The following is a 20003-nucleotide window of genomic DNA, read 5'->3' as shown; positions in this document are numbered from 1 at the left end:
GAAAGAAAAATTAGCATATTTGTGGCTTGTACTTCATCGGTTATATACCTAATTCAAGCCTCCAGAACAGCACACAGTAAGCAACATCTAATAAAGTGTACATTAATTGGTCTTTTAATTGCCCACTATCAGTAGTGATAGCCACGGAAAGCAAATATTTAGAACATCTCCTTTATAGAGAGCAATATTAGGGCCATTCTATACAGCAAATGGCACCAAAACTGGGTTTGCCACTGAACAGAGCTCCAGGAAATCCTGGCCTGCTGAGGAGCGCTACAAAGCCTGGCACTTTTGATATATGTGCTTCTAAAAACATGCTTGTCTGATTCATGCATTCTGCTTATAAAAAAATATTTTTAAAAAAACCCTGAAACCTTAGATGTGTTCCTAAAAAGAATGGTTTGTGAACCAGCCTTTACAGTGTAATCCTAATACTTACAAGGAAGAAATTTCCATTTAATTCAAGAGACTGTTTCTCAAACATTTCCCAGAATCAAAAACTGTGTTTGATGTTATAATGGAGTCTGATATAGATAGATAGATAGATAGATAGATAGAGAGATAGAGAGATAGAGAGATAGAGAGATAGAGAGATAGAGAGATAGATAGATAGATAGATAGATAGATAGATAGATAGATAGATAGATAGATAGATAGATAGATAGATAGATAAAATCCCAGCCAGGCTCGCTCTTCAGATGACAGACAGACACATGTAGAACTGAGGAGTGAGAATAAACAGTGCAGCATAGGGCATCCTGATCTTCTGCCATAAACTTTCTCTCAATCTTCCTTTCTCTTACCCCTGTCAGAGATTCAGTAACCATAACTAAGGACCAAACAAAATATATGATAATGTCTGCCCCAGTTGTTTAAGCCTGGGGGGTGTATATATGGGGGTGTCAGATTTTTAAAGAAAAATGAATGAGGAGAGATGAACTTGCCCTGTTCCACCAGTTGCTTACCTTTATGCAATTTCTTGCCCCAAGTACTTCTCTCCCTTCTAGGTTCATTTCCAGTGTCAGAGTTCAGCTGAGGACAAAAGTGTTTGTGGAAGGACAGGGTAGGGTCTCCCTTTCCCTCTTGTGCTCCAGTAACCAGATCCCAACCCCTTGCTTTATAAGTGATAGGAACATTCTCATGTCTAAAAAATAAGTCTGCAGCTGCTGCATCTAGTTTAACCCTAAGACGGTATCACTGATCTCTGCAGTTCAGTAAGGAGAGGCATTTCATTTTCTTTGGAGCACAGTAACTCTCAAAGCAAGCTGTGCTGAAATTTGACTTTCCAGAAAACCAAGAAAACAAGTGAATGATTCCATTGGGAAGTTTAATTCAATTTTAAGATGTCTGTGAATACCTTAAGCAGGATGGAGTGTCTTTATGTTCCCTTTCTAGATAGGTAAGGCAGCAGTTCTTCAAAATTTGGTGACTCCTAAATGCTTATGTTTGTCAGGTCTGCGTCATAACTGATTTTTTTTCTTTCTAACTGAAAGACAGAATAATGTAAAGGCTATGTAAAACAAAATAAATTGTAAGTGATCTGAATTATAAATTTGGTTTGGTAACTGGATTTTCAAATCTGTAGGAGTACGCTTACATGTACAGGCAAAATTCCTTACCAGATCAGTGTTGGGCGTGGACCTTAACTGAAGTCCTAGCTCAGCCAGGGATCACTGGTAGGTGTTCCATGCACATATCTCTGTCTCTTAGTCTTGTGAGCTGCCCTACGGCAAGGCAGAGATGGTGCTACATGCCAGAGTGCAGATCTAATTGCAAAGCATAAAATGGTTGGAATATGCCAAGAGAATTCTGTCTTTCACCTAGATCTATGCAATCAGTAACAGAGCTGAATTATAATTGGGAATATGCATTTTTATTCTGTGGTACCATTTATACAGATGGGATACTCTCACTTATGTAAAATATTTTCAGGATTTTCTGTGCTGGTAAACTCCTCTGACAGCGGTATATACTTATTCTTTGTCACAAACATCTCAGTATTGGAATAGTTCTGCTATTATAACCTGCGGTATAAAGATGTTTGAAGTTTTAAAAACTGTTGCTGACCTTCTATGAGGAAAAGAGGATCTGTATGATGGCAGCTATACATACTTAGATATTTAGATTTACCTGTCACTGATGTGATACCACAGAATAAAGAATTCTTTGGTTTGGGGTACTAATAATTTCTTAGGCTGCCCTAGGCATCAGAGTATCAAAGAAACTTTGGTGAGAATAAACATGTGTATTTTCAGTTACAAGCCGCATTGCTTTGCATCTTTGCACATCAGATCTTTAAGTTATGAAACAAAACTTAAACAATAGAGATGGGCTTGACAAATGACAACAGAGGCTTAAATGGATGTTGTTGAAGCATTTAGGTATCCAAACTCTTAGCTGGCTTGAAACTCATGATGCCTATGGACCAGAAAATACTCTCCTGGTGTGGATGGTGAACTCTTTCTTTGGTCAGATTACTAACCAGGTGATTGGTTCTGTAGACAGGTTATTGGGAGACACTATGAACTGCTTACGTAATAGAGACTTTTGATTTACAGGAAGAATTTTGTTACCCAGTGGAATGCCTGGCTCTCACAGTGGAAGAAGTAATGCACATCCGCCAAGTGCTAGTGAAGGCAGAACTAGAGAAATACCAGCAGTATAAAGATGTCTATACTGCCCTCAAGAAAGGAAAGGTATGACTGATTCTGCTCATTTTGCAGAGAACTAAGAGTGGAGTGTAGATAAGAAATTTGGGTGTTTTTAGAGTCTCCACAAATAGCAAATAAGAACTGTATTTGAGAACTCAACCATCAGTATTCTGAATTAACTGTTGGATGCATTTCCACAATTACTGTATAAATGGGGAAACACCTTCCTTTCAACAAATTTTATTGCCCTGATTAGAGCTACAATCCTTTGTGCATTTACTTGGAAGTAGGCTTCTATGGAAGTAGTGGAACTGGTTTCCAAGTAAACAAGACTGCTGTAAATCAGTCAAAGGGGTGGCTAAATTTCTCTAGTGGTGCTCCTATTTAGATATATCAAAGTTGATTTCCAGAAACAGGTGCTAATATTGTGGACTCCTTTCTTCTCAATTTTTGTAGCTCTGTTTCTGTTGCCGAACACGGAGGTTTTCCTTTTTCACCTGGTCCTATACCTGTCAGTTTTGTAAAAGGTAAGCCTTTAGTGCCAGTTACAATTCTTAAACCAACTCCTTGATGGACTAGTATTTTGTTTCATTCACTGTACCACTTGTTTCCACATTTTGTTCGTTTTGAAGCTGAGAGAGGAAAAAGTGAAGATAATGTAACTGGGAAGAAAAAAGACTGAACAAGGCAATTTTTGTACTTTTCTAGAGGATAAGCCTATATTGTACTTACTTTAGGTTATAATATGCAAGCTAAATAGAATAAAAAGATACTTTTAGATTCTGTGGAAATATATACAGCTGGTGGATAAACAAAAAGTTTTTTTTAAGGGGCCAGGCAGTGAGAGAAACATATCTATACGAATTCCATAGTATCACAAGTTTCTCCAAATTCTTCCCAGCATAGCATCTTTCTTAATAGCAGGAAATGGATTAACAGTTCTGGGTCCCTGGAGCCTGCACAGACCCGAGCTTGTGACTGACCCAAGGTCACATCAGCAGGTGCAAGTGGAGGAGTGGGGAATCAAACCTGGTTCTCCCAGATTAGAGTCCGCACACTTAACCACTACACCAGACTGGCAGATGGAGAAAAAGAAATGTTTTTAAGGGGCCAGACAGTGAGAGAAACATATCTATACGAATTCCATAGTATCCCAAGTTTCTCCAAATTCTTCCCAGCATAGCATCTTTCTTTCTTAATAGCAGGAAATGGGTCCCTGGAGCCTGCACAGACTCATTAATAGAAACTACTCATGTGATAAACATTATAAAGCTATAAATGTCATGATACTGACTTCCATACTGCACTTAAGAGGAAAGTTTCTGGTAGTTTCTTGTAATGGCCATTTAAGAGACTGTGCAGTCTGCCCTTTCCAAGTCCCATTAACTAAGAGAATTCTCATGTAGACTCTCAGTGGGGGATCTGAGGCCCAACATCTAGGATTAATTTTCCATTTAGGAGAGCAGAAATGTTGCAAGTTGTCACAAATATTATTTAGTTTGTGACTTCCAGAGGCTGGGAAAAACCTTTATTGCTGCTTGTGGAAGCACAAGACCCATATACCCCTTCCAAGCTACTTCCAAAAGTTAGGGAACCTTCTGGTGTGATGTTGAAGAAAGAAATTGGGCATGTCAGAGAGCTGACGTAAAAACATCCCCACATTGTACATAGTTCTCTGAAGCCTGATCCTTCTTCCAGCCAGGTTCATAGTGGCCAGGGCATGTCTGGACAATGTCCCTCCTCCAGAAATATGTCACACTCTCCCCCACCCCACCTAAATTCCCATGGGAGGGGAGAAGCTCCAAAATGGCTAGAGTTGAGTCAGTTAACCCCTTCCTGACCAATTCTGTCCCATATTTTTTTTCCCTTGAACCTTTCAGGTGTCCTTTTGACCACTTTGATATCCTCAGTGTTCTGAGAACATTGGACAGAAAAATGGATTGAGATTTATACTATTTTTGGCTTCCCTAGTCGGTTTGTAGTGGAGAAGTCAGTGAAGCTAGCAAAAGGGCATGAACAGAAGTATGAATGCCCAGTTTTTACTAAGCCTGGAATCTAGTTTTAATCATTAATTGCAAACCATTTTGTAGTAATGTGCCCTTTTGAAAGAACATATGCCTCTGAGCATGTTCAGAATGATCAGTGAGTAACCACTGTCAAACTCTAGTACTTACCTCTCTGTGAATCTGGAATTGGGCTAAAGAACTAAAGACATATAGGCTGGCATAAGTTTCAGAAATATTCCCTGTAGAAAAAGTAATTAATTCAAAGCAAGAATTCTGAGACTGCAAACACTGCACACATGAGGAGTGTTTTTCTTTCACTGCACACCAACCACACATACATATTCCTGGTATTAAGGGGTTATTTATTTAGAAAATGTATATGCTGCTTCTCCAGAAACCTGCTTTCTAGGACTTTCTGGGTAGGAGAAAACAGTTTGCACCCAGGTGTAATTTACAAATCTCTCTTTTTCACTTTCATCCATATTTTTTAAAGACACTGATTGTTATCTCCACCCCCACCTCCACCACAGCATTCCCAGCACGATTTTCAATCCCACCCCACAGTCTTATGCCTTGCAACATCTCTTGACAGAAGAACATAAATGAACAGTAGACTTCTAGTGGTGTGTAGAAGCACTCAGCACATGCACTCAATATGACATCATCACGCCCTGCCCAATGAGTCTTGGGGTTTAGGGTGTGGGGACTTGGCAACCCCAGCGCCTCCCCCAGTATATAAGCATTCCCAGCACGATTTTCACTCCCACCCCACAGTCATGCCTTGCAACATCTCTTGACAGAAGAACATAAATGAACAGTAGACTTCTAGTGGTGTGTAGAAGCACTTAGTACATGCATTCAATATGACATCATCATGCCCTGCCCAATGAGTCTTGGGGTTTGGGGGGGGGACTTGGCATCCCCAGCGCCTCCCCCAGTATATATTCACGCCTTCTTACCACAACATTTCCAGCTACAGGTTCTGGCTGGTGGTGTTTGAACTACAGATGAAATTGTCAGTGAGATTCAAAAACAGGATATAGCTTTTGAAACATTTTTACAAGTGATTATATAGAATTTTTGAAGAGACACACCTTGTGATGCCCTTCCAGTTAAATGACTCATGTATTTCTTTTTCCTTTATAGGCCAGTATGCTCACATTGTTGTAAAAAGGTAAGGTTAGAAAAACCTTCTGGTTCTTCCCTCTACTTTAAAGACTTCACTACATTTATCCATTTCAGTTGTGTGTTTTTTTTCTTTTGCTGTTGCTGTTGTTAAAAAATGTGGAAGGAACTACAAAACATAACGAGAAAAATAAAACTGAAATAAAAGCTATTGCCATACAGGGATTCTCCTCTGAGTGGCACACCATGTGTCCCCTCTTTATCTGAGAGCTTTCCAGGCATGGCTTGGGGGACACACAAGTCTTCCCCAGCGCAAAGAAAAGCTTAAAAGGAAAACAGTGCACTGGCTGCAGGCAGAGCCTCTGTGTGAGAGTTTTATTTGCAGCCAGTAAGGGGGGGGGCAGAGCTTAGCACCGCCTTCAAAATGGCAACACTCAGCTCCAGCATCCCCCCTCCCCAGACCTTTTTTAAAAAATCAGCTGTGGCTCAACTGTGGGACGAGGGCTGTCCGGCTGTGAGGGGAGGTGGCAAAGTTGTTGTCAGGTCAGTGAGAAGGAATGGGGTGAGGAGGGACAGTGCCAACTCTGAGTGGCACAGTGAAGCTCACTGCCGCTTGCACACTGAGGGTGGCTTTTCCTGCCCCTGCGTAACAGTGAAGTTAAAGGTATCTGTTTACAAGTTTCCCTGCCTCTAATGCATGTTACACATATACATTAGTACTCATGCGGTCATATTCTATTCCTATGCTTATAACATTTGCAATATGCGTTGCTATAACATGTTTTCATTTGATTCCTGTGGAATTCTTCATAGAAGGTGAATGGAGACTATGGGAGTAGTGCTTTTGTAGACTGTACCTGTGCCTGGAAGTCACAAACCACTTACCTAGAAATAGCCAACACCACTGGGAATATGCCAGAGATAGAGCAACCTGCATGATAGTCCACAGGGTCTCTGGATAATGATCTCTCGTATTTTTATTCTTCTTACCACCATGACAGATGCGCCTGCCATCAAAACCATATTCTACTCTTCCCATCTTTTCTCTGGGGCCTTCTGCTTTGCAGAGAGGAGACAGCTTTATGAGGCCAGATAAACCTTCCACAAGCCATCACCGGTCATTAAGGGGCATGCCAAGGTGAGAGATGCTTCTGATAAAGGCCATGGGAGAACTGTTTCTGCCATAAGCAGTTTTTGAATTTTACATTCTGTAAGTTTTATGTTGTTAGAGGTGTCAATGGTGGCTGGTATCCAGGGGAATCTACACAAATTTTTCATCCTCCCCATTCCAATGGCATCCCCCACACTCCCCAAAAGCATGCTCTCATTGTCCATGGAGCCTCTGAAATGCCATTCCTTGAAGCACAAGGTGTTCCTGCCAGATGGGAAAACTGGGATCACCACTTTCTTTGTGCTGGACTTCTTTGGATCCCAAGTGTTACATTTTTTAAATGCCCCTGGACATTATATTTAAAAATGTTTGTCTTTTACTGTCCAGCTTTCTGGTTACATCCTTTTTATTTAATAAATATATTTTGATTGTTTGTTTAGTTTGTTACATCGAATATTTGTAGCTATTTACAATTTCACCCCTTTCCTCCCTCCCTCCCTTCCTTTTTATCTTAGTCTTTTCACCCCAGCCATGGGCACAAAGTCTTAATCTTCCATTGAATGTCTTTTCTTCTTTCTTTCAGTATCCAATCTAGGTAGGTCTTCCATCTGGTCTTGATTTCCGTGGATTTTTCTTCCCATGTTGTTCCCTCGTTGATTGACGCCATGATATCTGACTGTATAAAGTCAAACAAATAGTTATGCCAGATTTATATTGTCCATTTACTTTTGTTTTTCCAACCCAGAGCTATAACTGCCTTTCCCGCCAGTATCATAGCCTTAACTAGATTTAGAGTAGTCCTATCCAATAACGGGCTTCTCTTTCTGGTTACATCCTAAAACTTTACCTTGCATGTTTTTCCCAATTTTGAAGTAGTCTAAGAGAAGTACATCAGTTGTCCAGAGTAAAGTGCATCCGATGTCCATGCCTCAATTTCTAAGATTTTAGAATGACAGAAACAAAGTTTTGTTGCAAGAGCCAAGTATGGCTTGTCTTTTGGAACGTAATTCAATGTTATGCTTTTGTACTCACTAATCATAAAATTGTTTTGTTATGTCTTACACAAAGACATAAGATGATTTTTAAGCTTCTACAAAGCTAATCTATAAGAAATTACTTTTTTACTTTTTTACTTTTGTAAATCATGATTTTGTTGCGTTAACTAGATTATTTACATAACAATTCATTTTCCATTTTCCATACAATGCTGCTTTTCATACACATAATTTATTCAGATTCTCCTTCTTAACTGAGGTTGTTACTTTGGTCATACGAAATTATTTTAAATGATCCATCCACTCATAGTGCTAATAATTTCTTCTCATAGCAGGCAAATACTAAACAAGCAGTGGTTCTAACATTTAATACAAAATTTGTAAGTGTATTTGGAATCTCTGCCATATGTTTGAGTAAGCACCATTCTGGAGTGACTTCTTTGGATCCCAAGTGTTACATTTTTAAAATGCCTGTGGACATTATATTTACATCCTAAAACTTTACCTTGCATTTTTTTTCCCAATAGTGAAGTAGTCTAAGAGAAGTACATCAACTGTCCAGAGTAAAGTGCATCCGATGTTCATGCCTCAATTTCTAAGATTTTAGAATGACAAAGTTTTGTTTCAAGAGCCTAGTATGGCTTGTCTTTTGGAACGTAATTCCATTATTATTTCTTGCAGATGTGGATTTACGTGTTATGCTTTTGTACTCACTAATCATAAAATTGTTTTGTTATGTCTTATTTTTAATTGGTGAACTATACAAATCTACTAATCTATATATATAAAAGAAAGTCCCCTCACCGTAAAATCAATGCCCAGGCCAAACCACTGGACCTAGAGACACCAAATTTGGAGAGAGTGCTCCTACCATGAAGTAGATACTCATCTACTTCCCAAATTTGGGGAGAGTGCTCCTACCATGAAGTAGATGCCAACTGCCTGTGAGGTGAAACAAAGCTGCTAGCCCAGCCTCCCTATGGCTTCAAACATGCTCCCCCCTCCTACACCTGACAGGCAGTTGTCTGTCAGGTACAGCAGCAGTTGCAGGGTGCTTAAAGCCACGAGGCAGCCCACCCCAGCAGTAATGCCTTAGTGATCTTGCCGGCCCCATCTCCACAGTAGCTTCTAATACTCCTTCCCCCTCCCCCTCCTACACTGGACAGGCAGCTGCCTGTCAAGTGTAGGAAAGGAGGTGAGATGCTTACAGCCGCCAGGGAGGTTTGCTCAGCAAGATTACCTTCACCCTGCTGCTGGCCCAGCCTCCCTGATGCCTTTAAACATGATCTCCCCCCAACATCAGACAGGCAGACGTCTGTCAGGTATAGGAGCAGGAGCAGGGTACTTTAATCCATCAGGGACGCTGCCCCAGCAACATCACCTTAGCGATGCTGCTGGCCCAGCCTCTCTGATGGCTTTCAGAAGAGATTGGATTTATACCCCGCCCTTCACTACCCAAAGGTGTCTCAGAGCGGCTTACAAACTCCTTTCCCTTCCCCTCCCCACAACAGACACCCTGTGAGGTAGGTGGGGCTGAGAGAGCTCTTGACAGAAACTGCTCTTTTTTTCAAGAACAGCTCTTATCGGAACTATGGCTTGCCCAAGGTCTTCCAGCCAGGTGCACGTGGAGGAGTGGGGAATCAAACCCGGTTCTCCCAGATTAGAGTCCGCGCACTTAACCACTACACCAAACTGGTAGGACGTAATGGTTAAGAGCAGCAGACTCTAATCTGGAGAACTGGGTTTGATTCCCCACTCCTTCACATACAGTCAACTGGGTGACCTTGGGTCAGTCACAGTTCTCTCAGAGCTGTTCTTTCAAGAGCAGTTCTTTCAGGGCTCTTTCACAGGGTGTCTGTTATGGGGGGAGGAGATTGTAAGCCGCTTGGAGACTCCGTGTGAAGGGTGGGGTATAAATCCAACTCTTTTTCTTAGGAAAGGTGTTATGTACGCGGACCGCCACCAGGGGTCCTCGGCTAAAGCAGGAGCTTGGTCCCCAAACACAAAGGGGACCTAGGATCCTAGTCCACCTCGAGTCCACCAATAGCACCCTTGGCGGGACAGAGGTGTGCTGGATGGCATGTATATAGTTGGCCTTGCAGGGCTGTTTTTCCTTGTCTTGTTGTGAAGTACAATAAACGCGTCTGAACGCATGTCGTAGTCCGAGTTCTCCATGCGTAAAACCCAGTACTTTTCAAAAGGACAGAACAACAGACTAACTGGGATTTATAAACAAACTTTGATCTTTTATACACATCTGTTAGATTAAACAAGGATTATGCAACAAATGGTGATTAAAATAAACCAGTTTATTGTAACAACTGAATGCAGTTTGTAATACCATTGTAATACCACTTGACCACCATGTCAGATTCGTTCCTAAATCATTACCTTTTTCCTTTTCTTATGTCAGGAATTAGAAAAAGACTTGAGAGATATTACTTTGTTATTCTAGCATATTAAAAAATCACTTCTTGAGTGCAATGGGAAAGATGCTAATGAGAATGGAATTATTTTCTTGCTTTCAGGTTGTCCTCAAAGTCCAAATCCGTAGATAAATCTGATGAAGAGGCACTGTTTCCCAAAGAGCTAATGGAGGACTGGAGCACCATGGAGGTGTGTGTGGACTGCAAAAAGTTCATCTCGGAAATAATTAATTCAAGTCGGCGAAGCCTCTCCCTGGCGAACAAGCGAGCCAGGTTAAAAAGGAAAACCCAGTCGTTCTACATGTCGTCCCCAGGGACCTCGGAGTACTGCCCTTCTGAGAGGACTATCAACGAGATCTGAGCCTTGTGCCTTTCTCTTTGCGTTGTCTTCACGAGGTTCTTCTGAGAGAACTCACTGAAACCAGCTTGTCTTTCTTTCCTCTGTTCTGATATCTTATATTTGCATTAGGTCACTGGTGTCACAGCTCCGTAATTTACAGGGGGGGAAATCTGAAATTAGGCTATGCAGCAGAACAGCCAATAAATTTGTTTGCACTGGAAGAAAAGGGTTAGAAATTGTTGCCTTTGTGTATATGTGCAATGTACAAAGAGAGCCTTGATTGTGTTTCTGGTTTTTTTCCTTGTATTCATTTCTTGATTCATTTTCAGGAAAAGGGTTAAAGCTATGGACTGAAAGAAGAACCATATCTAAAACAGGTGATACCATTAGTTTGGTTGTAGCCATTAAACCATGTTGGGAATTTACTTCCAACTAATATAATTTATATTTTGTTCTCTGTGGCAAGCAGGCCCATGTTGTACAGAAAACTGAAGGAGGCTATGGCTCTTAATGCCTAATGATGTGGCACAAAGCTTAAAAGAATTTACTGATGTGCTCAGAATGTCCAGGCTACAGATGTTAAAATATCTGGGTTCAGTGATATGATCTTGAATAAGCTAAAAAACTGAATGGATCACATTTTCCATCAGCTGCTGCTGTTTTAAGTCCCAATATAATGGTTAGTGTGTTTCAGTCTAAGTAATTGTCATTTCTTCTCTTTCTTGAATGTATTCTTGAATGTTAATTGTAGTCGTCGCTGTAGCTTTTAGAATTGTGCAAAATTATACTCTTTATGGGGGAAGGTGCAAGATAAGTGCGACTTTTTAATATTAATGAGTTTTTTATAAATAAAAAGCATTCTCTGGGTAACAATCCTGAGAAAGTAGATAATAATGTATATGTGTATTATAGTGGAACATATATGTACTGCTGTAACTAAGAGTCCAGAGAACATATTCATTATAAATCCCATTTTTACAGGGGTTTGTATCTTGGCTGTAAAAAAAAACTTATAACCTGCAAAATTTGAGACAGCAGTGTCTCAGATTGAGAAGTTTTTTTGTTATTGTTTCCTTTCTTACAGAGGTTTGGAGAAACACTGTCTAGCTGTTTGGAAGTTCCAGGAATGTTACCAAACATCACATTTTTGCACTCTTTTATATTCATATATTTAACTCTAAACAAAATTGGAGTTTAGTATGTAGCGTGGAGATGGGTTATTTTTGTATTTATAACAGCCTCGTTATAAATATTTGCAAATCATCCAGTAGACAGGAACAATGAGCCTTTTCATAAGGTTCTTAATAACAGAACCCATATTTAATACCATGATAAAATACGTGATAAGAAAACTTCATGAATTTGTGATATTTCAGCACACTTCCAGAACAGGCAGAATCTACTTAAATGGCATCTCGAAATATACATTAAGACTAATCTATATCTTTTTTAAAAAGTATGGGACAAGGGAGCTGATGACTGTAGAAGAAAAACAGCCAGGTCCTGATACTGTAATGAGACAAAGGTTATTGTGCTGATATTGCTGCAATCCTATACCAGCTTCATTGGTAGATGTGCCAGTACACATACTGGGGTCTTAAGATGTGATTCCCCAGCCTAGTTATTTTAAGCAATTCACTCAAGATATATTACCCCAAGGCAATTGGATAGAAACTACAAGTTATGTCTGTTCTCGAGCCGCAATTTGAGAAGTGGTGCTCTTTCAGAACTTGGAAACTTTCCTTCTCTGAAAGACTAAACGGCTGTATGCCAATAAAGAGACTGACTGACTGACTGAACGAACACATAGAGGGCTGCAACAGTACTAGAGTTTTATAGGGAAAGCCAAATAGTCCCACCAGTGTAAAAACCAGTTTATACCTTAATGTAGATACAGCATTAATGAGGACTGCCGTTGAATTCATCTCCTTCTAACGTAGTCCTGTTTCAGTGCAACCCACTGATTTCTAATGTTCTTGACTGAAATTGCTGTTGGAATTAATGGTTTGAGAATAGTACTGAAATTATTTAATCCAAATTCAATCCAAAAATCCAAATTTAATCCAAAAATGGCCAAATCCCATCAAGGTGATTTCCTGATGTTATATTTGCCTGATTAATATTTGATTTTACTGGGCTATTATATGAGAGCTGATATCTGTGCCATGACACAAATGGAATTCATCTTGTGAACTGGACCAGTCAGATAGTTTTGTGGAGTTATCACATCAAGAAAGCTACATCTTTTAACAATTTGAAAAATTATGTTGATAGGTTAGGCTTTTAAATAACTTTTTACTCCCAAACTCCACAGACAATTGTGAAGTGAAAGTAAGGCATCACATTATAATCCACAAGGCATTTGCAACTGCTTCTGCTGTTTCTCTGCCATTAGGCATGGCATTTAATGGGTGGCTTCCTCTCACTTCCCCCCCCCCTTAGCTGCCCTGCTGTAGTTCCTCAGACTGAGTTCTTTACAACCAGGACTCAAGGCAAAATGTAAACAGGGACCAAGGCAATTTCCTACAGAAATATTTAAAGGGCTTTTGAAGGAAGGACTCTGCCTTCCCATCTTTTTTACTAAATCGTTTTTACACAGGCCATGCTATGTTTTGAAGATAATACTGGGAGTGGATGGCCAGGTTGGGAAATTCCTGGAGATTTGTGGGTGGAGCCTGGGGAGGGTAGAGTTTGGTAAGGGAGTTCAGCAGGCTATAGGATTCACCCTCTGAAGCTGCCAGTTTCTCCAAGGGAACTGATCCCTGTAGTCGGAGGTTAGTTGTAATTCTGGGGGTTTTCCAGGCCCCTCCTGGAGGCTGGCAACCCTGGGGAGAACAGAACCCTAGCTGATAGACCAGCCTTTAATCTGGCAAAAACACTTCAGTCAGCTCTGTGATGTTGCCAACTTTCTTCATTTTGAAACCAAAAAGACTCACTCTGCTTCACTACTGTGATAAATTCGGATTACGTTCCCATTTATGTTCTAAATTTGTTCTGAGTATTCAGGAATTGCCTTCTATTTCTCCATGTTTTGCAAGCCTTTTAGGGCTTTACAAGCAGTTTAAACATATCCATATCAGACAAACTTATAAATATCTGTTATATAGAGATAGATAGATATAAAGTTTAGAAACCTGCCATTCTTTATGTGGAATAGGCCTTTGCACAAAGACTGGGGGAAAATGTTTTAGAAGAAAAACCAAGCCCTATTGTTACACATAAGCTTAAAATATGGAAGTCCACATTATTTATATCTTTTGAGTTTTAAGAAGGCGAAAGGCTACTTAGTACAATAAAGTTGCCACCATAAGAATTTTAAAGCTGTTAATTTTTCTGACTCTTAATCCAGGATGTGCCCAAAGTATTATAGAAGACATTCATCCACTGCAGTACATGAAAATGTGTGGGAAATTCCCAGTCAGTCCTGTTTTGTAGAAGGTAGCAAGAAGGTCTATACCTGGAGATGTAGAAAACCTAAAATCTGATGCATTCATGGTGGCCATGTTGCTTTATTCTTTTTCAGTGAAATCCTATATTTATAAAGGGATTCCTAGTGGGAAATAAAAATGCCATTCTGTCATAGCCTCTGTCTGTGTTAGGAATTTGTTAAACTGTTGTTAAAAAAATAAGACTCAAAAATAAGCCTAATTTCATTAAGGTTAATGGTTCCTTGTTCATTTTGGTTTGCTAATGAAAGTGAATGAACTTAACTGGACTGCATGAAAGGACCAAAACACATCAGCGTATTTGTAAAATAGCAATAAAGCAGCTTGATATGGTCTGTCCAAACATAAGCATTGACAGCATGTAGGCAAAACAACTGATCTGAAGGACAAAAAGTTCACCAAAAATGTTCCAGACTTCAAACTGAAAATGCATAATTTTATTGCCCTTCTAAATACTCATCAAATGTGCAATAACCTCTTTCCACCCACATTTATTAGACTTAAGAGAACAAACAGAGAACTGAATGGAAAGAATTTCAGAAGGCCCCTTTTACAGTAGAAAAGGTGGCTAAACATAAAAAAAGCAAAATTTAACACCCTCGCCCCCCAATCTTCCAGCTTCCCGCTTTTGCCTCCCCCATCATAAAATGTTGTGTCTTCTGGTTATTGATTGGCTACATGCTGTATAATTTAAACCAGCTCAAATTAAACCTCATTTGATTGCTACTCACAATGCCTAACATCACCGGGCAGTCTTCATTTGTGATTGAAATCCTGTTTGTGAAATAGTGACATCATACAGAGGTTGGGCAAAAAAGCTGCAACATCTATAGTTAGCACAAATGTTTGAATTCTAGTAGCACAAATAGTTGAATTTGTAGTATGTTCTCTCTCTGCTGCCTTCAACTATGTTTGCTACAGGTTTATCTGTTTTGGTAAGAAACTGCAAACTGTTCTGCCAAAGAAATTTACAGTTGTATGAGAGGTTAAATCTGATTTTTTTGGCAAACTAGATGAAACATCTTGCTTGGGCTGCTATAGGTTCCTGATAAGCACACATTTCACAGTAAAAGCCTTAGGGTAGCTATAGAAAGATATTTATGTTTTGAACCTCCTTTGAAAAGCAGCATATTCATGGCAGTGAAAGGTGAATACTTTTGCACCTAATTTCTGTTCTGAAGATCATTTTAGGTTCCAATGCTACTTCTCAGTACTGTGAAAGTTCCAGATTTTAGAAAAACCACAAACCAAAGCTGGCCAGATATATATTGACACAGAGAACTGCAAGACTCCAAATTGTTTAATGCTCGCACTTTGTAGAGTTCTCAAAAAGTTGTTCTCATTGTGTCACATATCCATTATTGTAATTGAAATGGCTTTTCAGTGACTCCCTTTGGCTGTCAAAGTTTACCATATCACTTTGTGCTTGTGATGGACCTGGAGCCAAAGAATCTTACAACTAGTTTGATGCATCCAGGGAGGGCTTTTAAACAGCAGTTCCATGGCCATATGTCAGCTGATGTGATTTTCAAAAGCAATTTTATGATGTATTGGGTTTTGGTTTTGAAAGAAAAAAAATCAAAACTCCTACTGACCAAGCCTAATTGCTTAGTGGTGCCATCCCTTTAGATCCATACCAACACAGTTGCCCCATCCAGGAAAGGAGAGTCATATGTGTTACTGAAGCATTTACATATTATGTTGCACTGCTTAGCTGGTTCCCATGGAGAAGGTGCATATAGCCAGCTTAAGTATTTAGCTCTCCTAGAGATGGTTGGGGGATGTATTTTTATCATGTACACACTCTTGAGTCTAAGTTGATTTACTGTCCAACACAACCAACAACTTTTTCTCTAGGAATGTAATGGGCACGATCATACATTGCAGCTCATCCTATCAGTATGGAAAATATATGCATACAATACAGAATTTGTGCAGGAGTGAGGCCTCCATACCACCATTAATTGGTAAAGGCACCAGTGTCATTACTGAATGAAATGCAGTAATTTTCTGTATTAGCTTTACAGTGTTTCATGATACTGCAAACGTGGAACTGAACAAAAACTATTAGACACAATAGAGTTGAAGTAGGTAGTGATAAAAGTTGACCCCACAGTCTGCTGACAGTGCCAAAGAGAAATGTATCTGATAGTAATCTTCTCTGGAAGCTTCTTTTTTCTGTATTATAGATCGGGTTTTTTTCTTGCAAAACGTTAACTCCAGATGCAGTGAATGCAATGTGAAACTTGTTCCAAAGATGAAATGTTTGAGTCAGAGTCAGTTACTCAATGATATTCTAAAGATATGACAGCATTCTCACTGTAGCAATCCCTCCCTCCGCTAGCAAGAATTCTCCCTTCGTCTCTGTACTCTCTTGGCCTCTCGGGTGGTGAAGAACTTTTCTTTTGGAAGGCCGTTGCTATGGCTAAGTACATCCATTATAATGCTCTTGTTCCTCTTACTGTGCTTGGCTGCTAATTCAGTGTTTTTATATTGGAAATTTTCAACTGATGTTGTTTTACAGAATATGACTGTACACCTCCTGGAGAACTCTACCTACACCAAAAGCTGTGGGGGCGGGTAATGGAGAAAAACCAGAAAGGGGGATTAAGGGAACATGTGAATTCCAGGGTGAGAAGTTGTCTTTATCAAATACAAAGTAAACAGACCCTTTATTTAAATAAAGTGATTATCTCTTTACTAAATTACTTAGTGGGGTTTTGGGACTGTGATTTATTCCTTGAGCATCCACACATACAAGTGGTGCAAGTAAGATTAATCATATGTTATTGAAGGCTTTCACGGCCAGAGTTCATTAACTGTTGTAGATTTTCCGGGTTGTATGGCTGTGGTCTTGGCATTGTAGGACCTGATGTTTCACCAGTAGCTGTGACTGGCAGTCACAGCTACTGACAAAACGTCAGGTGCTACAATGCCAAGACCACGGCCATACAACCCAGAAAATGTACAACAGCTAACTTAAGTTTAATCATAATTATCACATCCAACAAATACATGTTTGCAGTGGCTTGTTTTTTAACCCTCCCCTCTGGTATCACTGACTTGGCACTACAGTAGTTAGGAGTGGTAGGTTTACCCGAGTTCTCTACTTGATGGCAGAATACCCAGAGTGAAGACATGGAAATTACTCATCTGTTTCCATGCCCAGCTCTGATTTCTTGCCGCCTTCTGAGGTATAAGCTGGTTGCCAAAGGCAACCATGGATCACTACTGTTGGGTCTAAGTTTCTGTGAATTTTCAGCAAGAAAATGGGTTAAAAACTCAGCAAGTCTTGTGCACTATGGCCTTTCAGGCACCACTAGCTGCCCACCCTTTCCGGGGAGCAAGTGTTTACTTACAAATGTGATGCAGCTATTGTATTTACCTTGGATAAGAAGATCTAGGTTTAAATTCTCATTGAACAATGAGGCTCACTTGGGCATATACTGCTTAACATCTTAAGGCAGTCAGAATAAAATGAGGATCCCAAATGCCAGTCTGAGCTCCACAGAGGAGGGGCAGGATACAAAATGTGGTCAGTCAGTGGTGAAACCAAACTGAGTAACAACTTGCATGCCATGGAGACAGTGAAGGAATCTAACAATACAGCTCTTTTGCTTCTTCATCTTTTAAAAATCAGCTCACATTCATAGATTTAGGTAAATACTAAACAAAGTGCTCCATGATACACTTTCTAAATTAAATTTTAAATAGTTTCCAGGTTTAAATGCATTTTTACCAAAAGCAATTTTTAACAAATTACTTCTTTAGCCACAAGCTAATAAATTAAGAAATCCTTACATTACTGAAAAGTAGAAGAGAACTTGTGCATCTCATTTCCATGTAGCTGTGAGCCAGCTAGTATCATCAGATCCCTGCATAGTCTTTCATACTGGCAGTATAATTGTCTTAACTATATAAAACAAAGGGAATGTCTTGGTGAGACCTAGATCTGGCAAGGTTTTCCTTAGTATGTGAAGTGTGTTCCCACCATTCAAAAGCAGCTTACCAATATTTTTAAAAGATGAAGCACCATTTTTAAACCCTTTCCTCCTATGTGATGTCACTTTGCATGGTTTTGTATGGCTTCTGATGCATCAGGATAGCCCTTTATAAATGAAAAAAGGCAATAGAATTTTTCTGCTTTTCACATTATGTAATACTGACTTGACATGGAGTTTGTTTATGCATTACTAATAAATTCTTCTAAAAGCTGTATTTATGGCTTCATCATATTCTTCCTACAATTATTCTGTAGTATGAGAGGGTTGTCTGCACACTCTCGCAGTAAAATACATGCATACAGAGCAATCCTGAATGTGCTTTCTTGGAAGCGACCCAGTGAAAGCTGTGAGACTTTTTCCAAACCAGCAGCAGGGGGTGGGAGAGACAGCAGGCTCTAACATACTATAAACACCAAGCTTTGCATCAGAGTCAAGCTTCCTGAAGAGGAAGAAGGCTTTAGTCTCTTTCAGTTCCCCCCACCCCCAACACATCAAGTATCTGTATCAACAGTCCAGCTACCATTAATGAGTATACAGATGTTCTTGTAAGCCTCTCAACTGAGTGAGCTGGTTCCAGGCTGCCAACTGCTAGTCTCTTCAAAGCTATTTTTAGTATTCATGATTCAGTCCTGTATTGCCAGATTATCCCTTTAAAACCACTAAAGTAAATGTAGCTCTTCAGTTTGACCATAAAGAAAAACAAGACACTGCTTTGTAGTAAGTCATATTATTTGTAGCCCAAGGTGTCTACAGTTTAACATTTCAGACAAAACTGAGATTCTCTTCTCTGCAGAGCTTACAATCTAAACAGAGGTAATGGACGGGAAAAGCACAGGAAGACACTCGCCGCCAGTGTTCCCTCTAAGCTGAGCTAGTGTGAGCTAGCTCACAATTTTTTACCCTATGGCTCACACATTTTTGTCTTAGCTCAGGAAGGAGGGCGCCAGAGCAAACTAATTGATGCAGTAGCCAAGTCGCTCGCTCACAACTGTAATGCCAGGAGCTCACAAAATAGAATTTTTGCTCACAAGACTCCACAGAGCTTAGAGGAAACATTGCTCCCCGGAAAGGGTGGGCAGCTAGTTGTTTTGTTCTATTATATCCCTCATGCAGGTCATCCCTTCACATCCATAGAACCTGCAGGAAACCAGAACTGGCCGAGCACTGAAACCCAAATTTCTTTTATGCCGGGTAGGGTAGCCAAATAATGTCAAAAATAGTTTCTGTACCTTTAACAAAATGGTGCTTTGCCTCTGTTCACGTTGAGGCTCCAGAAGTGCAGCAGGAACAAGTCAAGTAAGAGGAAGGGGGTGCTGCAAACAGTACAATAAGGACATTGTGCTAAAATCCCTAGAGAAACTCCTAATGAGGTGCACCAGCCAACTTTCTCCACGATTCATATGCCAGTGAACAAAGTGTGTCATGAAAGGCAGAGCTCTTAGTAAAGGACCCCACATTTTCTCTGTTTTAAAGCTTACATTGATGATCAGGGAGGCTAACAACACCTTAGGGGTTTCAGTCCTTGTGCGGTGTTTCCCTGATGCCTTTAAACAGCCAAACCATGGGAATAGGTTTAAGAAACTGGTTCTCCTATACTATAAACCATATCAGGCATACAGACTTTCTCCTTACCACTTAACTATTAAATGTAGACACTGGAAACCAATGTTCCCTCTAAGCTGTGGAGTCTTGTGAGCAAAAATTCTGCTTTGTGAGCTATTGGCATTAAAGTTGTGAGCCAGCGATTTGGCTACTGCATAAGTTAGTTTGCTCTGGAGCCATCCCTTCCTGAGCTAAGACACAAATGTGTGAGCCAAAGGCTAAAAAACTGTGAGCTGGCTCACACTAACTCAGCTTAGAGGGAACACTGCTGGAAACTCCAATTAAAAACCACATTCC

At 40.0% G+C, this 20003-nt stretch overlaps 1 protein-coding gene across 1 annotated transcript in view; it reads left to right on the top strand.

Annotated features, from left to right (window-relative positions):
* Positions 1-10813, top strand: part of SPIRE1 (spire-type actin nucleation factor 1) — a 138861-nt gene extending 128048 nt beyond the window's left edge. Inside the window, exons 12-16 of the mRNA XM_015414360.1 lie at positions 2559-2696; positions 3108-3178; positions 5804-5831; positions 6784-6920; positions 10417-10813. Of these exons, the coding sequence (XP_015269846.1) occupies positions 2559-2696; positions 3108-3178; positions 5804-5831; positions 6784-6920; positions 10417-10675 (633 nt within the window). The 3' untranslated portion in view covers positions 10676-10813. The remainder of the gene's footprint in view (positions 1-2558; positions 2697-3107; positions 3179-5803; positions 5832-6783; positions 6921-10416) is intronic.
* The last annotated feature ends 9190 nt before the right edge of the window (positions 10814-20003 follow it).

This window comes from Gekko japonicus, unplaced genomic scaffold (assembly GCF_001447785.1).
Source record: "Gekko japonicus isolate JY-2015 unplaced genomic scaffold, Gekko_japonicus_V1.1 scaffold157, whole genome shotgun sequence".
NCBI lineage: Eukaryota > Metazoa > Chordata > Lepidosauria > Squamata > Gekkonidae > Gekko > Gekko japonicus.
Note: the sequence above shows the minus strand (reverse complement) of the source record. Positions and strands in the feature narration are given on the sequence as shown.